Genomic DNA, 5904 nt, shown 5'->3' on the forward strand with positions numbered 1-5904 from the left:
GTGACCACAGGCTTTCAGGAAACCTAACCCTGCATTTTTCCTAGGAGCAATGGTTCCATACTTGCTAATGTGTTCCCAGCAACTTTGTAGAACGTAACTACCAGAAATGGCAAGAAACTACTGCATTTATTATAGCAGTCATTCAAGAAGGTCAAACTGTGTGGTTGCTGCCTAAGCCCAATCTATTAAGAGTGTCAATGATTTTATAACTTTATATCAGATACCACCTTCTTTCCTCTGCTTCGACCTTCCCAAGATTCCCAAAGTAGTGTCTCTTCATGGTGCCCATTCAGTGCAATGTTTCTTCGGTTCTTGAGCCAATCTTGTCTAGGGCAGAAAGTTAACAATCCCTGCCCCAGGTCCACCATTTGTTATGTTTGGCATGAAGTCAGACCCTCACCCCCTACTCCTGCCAGACCTGGATGCCCACTAGAGTGACTGATCTCTCAGACTGAATACTTGTGTCTACCTCACAGCCCATCATCCTGGAATCCTGTGTCCACGGATGAGCCCTGAGGGTTCACATTACCACTGAATCTCATTACCTCAGTGTTTCTTATAACTAAGCGCCTACCATGTTACAGGCATCCACCTAGTCAAGTTTTTACTCTCAAGGGGAGGGAGACCCATCAAGGGATGCAATATAATGTAGTCAATGATTTGTAGATGTAGATGATGCTGTGGGGGTACAGAGGAGGGATGTTAAATCCAACAGGAAGGCTTCCCAGAAAATGTAGTATTAGAACCTAGTCTCAAAGAGTAAGGAATTGGCCAGGCAAAGAAGAGGATGAAGGGTGTATAAAGATGTCGCAGATAAACGAAACAGCATAAGCAAAGGCATGGACACATGAAAAAGCATGGATTATTCTGGAAATCACAAACATTTAAATATTGCTGGTTATAACATGTAAGGGGACAAGAGATGGGAAATGAGGCTGGCTAGGGAGGCAATCTGTCATATCATACTCTCTGTCATGTCAGTGACGGGGAGCCAATGAAACAGAGTAACCCAAAACACATGGTTGGATTTGAGTTACACGAAGTCCACTCTGGTGTCTGTTGGAAGGATGAGTCTGAGGGTTGCCAAACTGGAAGCAAGGAGACAAGTTTTAAGCTTTTCCAATAGTTCTGGTAGGAAATGTTGAGGTCCTGAGCTAGAGCAGCAGAGGGACTAGAGGGGAAAGGAATATGAGATGGTAAAATCAGTGGGCCTTAGTGATTGTATTAGGATAAGCTGGATAATGCTTCAGTTAACAAATGATCCCCACAGCTCAGTGACTTACTGCAAAAGTTTGTCAGTTGTGCAGCATCTTCTGCAGATTCAAGCAGCTCACCAAAGCAGTCACCCTCCTGAGATGCCTCGGTTAGATAGGCTTCTTTGATTTGGTGACTCAGCATCTCAACAGAAGACCTCTGCATTCACAACAGGACAAGAGCTATTTCAGGCAAAGAGAATTGAGAGTTTTTCACTACTTTAGCCCAGAAATAATATGTGAATTTTCATTCACATTTCACTGGACCAAACTAGTTGTATGGCTGCACTTAACTGGAATTGGGATGGTAAGTGTAGTCTCTCATATGCCCAGAAAAGAAGAATTTGATATTGGTAATCACGGGTGGTGTCCACCACAGCCCAAGGTCTATTCCATGGTGGAACAGAGATGAGATAGCCACTACAGTGATATATGAACATGGTAGATGGAGACGTGAAAGGAGTTTATGATTTCCTTCAGGTTTCTAGCTTGAGAAAATGGAGGTTGATGGTGCCAGTGAGACAGGGAAGACTGGAGGAGCAGCATATTTGAGGGAAAAATAACGGTTTTTGGACACATGAAACATCCCTAGGGTAAGCATTATATCCAGAGATAAGAAGCAAAAGGTAGAGTGGGGTGTTAGTGTTGAGCAAAGCTGAAAGCAGTTAGAATGTTTGAACAGATTAGAAGAAGCGGTGACTGAGTCACAGTCATGAGTGGAAGGTGAATAGATAAATTACCAGGAGAAGGTATCTGGGGAAGATATATAGGCTGGTACTCAAGGCTTTCAGCATTGGACACACATTTGCCTGATGCTGTAAGATGTTTTTTTGTTTTGTTTTGTTTCTTTCATAATTGAAATTTTATTGGTTGTTTTGAGGATCAGTACACAGACATTTCAATTTGTGCACAATTCTCAACATACGTACCAAAAACCTTAAAAATCATGTAGTTGTGATTCTTTTCTGAACAGTTATTCCAGTGACTTTCCAGCTTAAAATTTGGGGGCAAATTTTCCTTCACAGGATATCAAGTACCAATATCTTCAAATATTGATATGCTGTTACATCGTAAGTCCCACTAATTCACAATTTAATATCACATACACTACATACGCAAATTGTCAATCGTTGACAGCACATTAACAGTTACTAGAAGAACTGGACTACCACGACCAAAGATGTTACGGAGTGCACAAAATTCTGCCCAGGAGAGCCAAGATCAAGAGGTGAGTGGTTTGCTTTAGGAAACAATTCTACCAAAAACAACGTGGGAAGAGAAGTAATTTAAAGTGTTTAAGACATTAAATGCACAACTGACTCCAAACTGCCATTTAGTATGCTTTGTATTATAGGATACAAAAGCTACCCTCCATCTGTGGAATGTTAAGCTGACACCCAAGGCAATCAAAGCCTCCCATATTCAATATCCCACTATTTTCTGGTTGTACCAAAAAATAAACAACCAGCAAATGATTTCACCTCTGAAAAAAAGCATTTATACTTAAAAAATGGGATGAGGTGGGATTCCTTCCTTTTTAAAAATGTTTCTAGAGCTACTAAAAAACCTGCATCTACAAAAGAGTTGATAAAAATATTCCTCTGGATTGTACAAGAAGGGAAACAGGGACCACTGATCGGACCAGGTGTGTGATTTTACTCAGACTTGGCTTCTTTCTCTCCTGCTTCATCAGAAGCTGGGCTCTCCTCATTTTTAGTTTCGCCATTTTCTGCAGATGAGTCTTCTTCAGTCTCTTGGTTAGCCACTTCGGCCTGTTTTCCCTTTGCTCCCCTTTTCCCTTTTGTTTGCACTTTTTTGTTGGAATATTTATCCTTTCCTGGCGCCTTTTTTGGCTTCGTTTCCACTTTTGGAGGAGCCGGTTTAGCTGACAACCTCGCCGATCTCCTCTTGGGCTCCTCCTGCGCCGCCCCCTCGGCGGAGCTCACCTTCCTCTTGTGCATCGTAGCGGCGGGGCGGGCGCGTGCCAGGTGCCTGCGGGCCGCGGCGCGCCGAGAGCCTTCGCGAAGCTGGGCTGCCTGGCTCCTGCCGCCGCCCGAGCTGCTGGGACCCGCGGCGGGGGCGGTGGAAGAACCGGATGGAACCGGATCGGGAGCCCGCCTCCTCCTCCCCACCGCGTCCCCCAGCCGCGGGCTCCCCCTCCCCGTCGTCCGGGCCGCCCCCCCACCGCCCCCGCACATTGGCTGCTGGGCCCACCGCCTGTAAGATGTTTTAAAGAAGTCGTTAAATGCCTGTCATGGCTCTGAACCTTAGCTAGTGACTAGGGCCCTGGTTTTCCATCTCTCTTTAGCCATCCATCCTTCCCTGGACCTGGATCCTGCTCTAATAAATGAGCCTTCTAGAGCTTGGCCACATGTAGGCAGACTTCTCTTCCCTTACCTCCTGTCTAATCATACCTTGGAATATCTCCTACCTGGCACCAACAAAGGCCATAACCATAACAGAGCTGGCTACATCCTTTAGAGTCTGCCTTTGACCCTTGTCCCTGATCCAAACTCTCACGTAGGACACTGTCTCCAAACCCCATCCTGTGTCCCTCTCACAGGCCATTGCCTGGCCCTTGCTCACTAGCCTACCTGCCAATTCGGAAAGCTGTGGTCCCAGCTTGCCTTAGGCCATGCCCTTAAGAATTCAAGAAGGTCAATAAAGCAATAGTCTTACATGTGTTTCCCAGAAAATATTTTCTAGCAATAAAGATTGAAGTTTCTCTGAAATTCATGGAGTGAGAGGTGGATGACATTATGCAAGAACCAGCCTGGAAGCATTAAGGCAATCAGTGGAGAGGTACATTTGCTCCCATCTGGACATGGGATTCTATGTCCAGAGTGCATGGCTGATATTAAAGAGAACCAAGCCCCGGGAAGAAAGAACTGTCAGGAAGCCCACAGAGACTACAGGAAGTAGGTCAGAGCTGCCATCCTCATCTCCACTGTGCCAGGTGGAGACTGAAAATCCAAGATCAAGTCTGTGAAAGGACACAACAGATCCATTGTAACTGTAGGCATCAAGATTCAGGACCTGGGGAAGTGGAGCCGTGCCATGGCTTCAGGAACACCAAGGTCAGGGGCAGCTTGCAGAACCACATTGTTCCAGGAATTCCTCTCTGAACAAGGCAGGGACTAAGTCTTGCCTTCCTGACCTGGCTTTCAGAAAAGCTGGCAGAAGCAAAGTGAAAGGCAGAAAAGCCTGATAGGAACCTGGGGCAGGGCAGACCTTCTCCAACACAGGTTAAACTTTGAGACCCAGGGGATCAGGTAGGCAGTCTGGCTGCCCCAGGAGCCCCTCAAGGGCAAGCCTACCTGACAGAATCCTTAAAGCTTCTGAGCTTCTCTTTGACCTCCAACAACAGCTTCTTCCAAGCTCCCATAGGAAGCTGGGTGAGAGCAGCAGCTACTCTGGTCCAATATATCAGTGTGTTCTGGGAGATGGGAGGGTGGGGGTGGGGGGGGAGGGGGAGGGAGGGGGGGGAGGAGGCAGCTTTCTCCTGACTGGAACTGACTGGAAACTCACTGAAAAAACTGGGATACGGGTAGGGTGTGGACAAGAGCTAAGACCAGGCCTGTGATAACCGCCAAAGATGACAGACACTCTGTTACTTGTTTTGAAAGATGTATAGGGCTTCCCTGGTGGCGCAGTGGTTGAGAGTCCGCCTGCCAATGCAAGGGACACAGGTTTGTGCCCCGGTCCGGGAAGATCCCACATGCCGTGGAGCAGCTGGGCCCGTGACCCATGGCCGCTGAGCCTGCACGTCTGGAGCCTGTGCTCCACAACAGGAGAGGCCACAATAGTGAGAGGCCCTGATACCGCAAAAAAAAAAAAAAAAGATGTATGTATCTACCAATCACCCCAAGGGTACTCAAGTTCACACTATTGCTTAATGCAATTAAAAAGAAGTAACAAATATGAAAACACACTGTATACTGTGCCACTGAATATATGCAGGGTACTGAGACTGTTTAAAAGCTAGGCATGTAAAAATAGGCTTTATAGCTATGCTAAGTGTTTTATATACACTATTTTATTCAATCCTCCTCACAACCATAAGAGGTAGGTAGTAGTATTATTTGCATTTTATAGTGGGGAAAGCCAAGCTCACAGAGTAGCTAACCCAGGTCACGCAGCTAACTGGTAAGTGGCAGTCTGCAGTCCCGCCCACGTCTGTGTTGATCCCAAAGACAGTGCTTCCTCCAGAGACCGAAAACATTGCTATGTCTTTGTTTTGAACATCTGGCTAAGCTGCCTCTTCACTCACTGTCTGCAGAGGTTAGTCCTGCAACACTGGCTCTGGTCTCTGCTGTTACCCAGAAAGCAGCCTCTGGGGGCTCTTGAGGAAGGCCTCGTTGGTGGAGGAGAGCTCCCTCCCCTGCCCCAGGCCCACAACCACGGCTCTGGGTCTTATCTGGCAGCCCTCACATTCCTGCTAAGCACCTCAAGCAGGACACATTCCTGACTGGGTGGAGGGAAAAATTCCTGGCATTCTTCAGCCCCTGTCCTCCCAGGGACTGGGATGGAGGGAAAAAAACCTACATTTCTGATGCTTGGAATTACTCTGAATTAAGTCCTGCTCTCCAAGCCTTGAGAAGGGGGAAAAAAGAGGGAGGGGGAGATTTAGGACCACTGAGAGATTTACTTC

General features: G+C 46.8%; 1 protein-coding gene across 1 annotated transcript; it reads right to left on the reverse strand.

The window, feature by feature from the left end:
- Nucleotides 1-2156: 2156 nt before the first annotated feature.
- On the reverse strand, nt 2157-3214 carry LOC116764250 (non-histone chromosomal protein HMG-14-like). Its single transcript, XM_032652676.1, has one exon. The coding sequence runs from the start codon at nt 3212-3214 to the stop codon at nt 2909-2911; it is 306 nt and encodes a 101-aa protein (XP_032508567.1). The 3' UTR covers nt 2157-2908.
- Nucleotides 3215-5904: the final 2690 nt, after the last annotated feature.

This window comes from Phocoena sinus, chromosome 13 (assembly GCF_008692025.1).
Source record: "Phocoena sinus isolate mPhoSin1 chromosome 13, mPhoSin1.pri, whole genome shotgun sequence".
Classification (NCBI taxonomy): Eukaryota; Metazoa; Chordata; class Mammalia; order Artiodactyla; family Phocoenidae; genus Phocoena; species Phocoena sinus.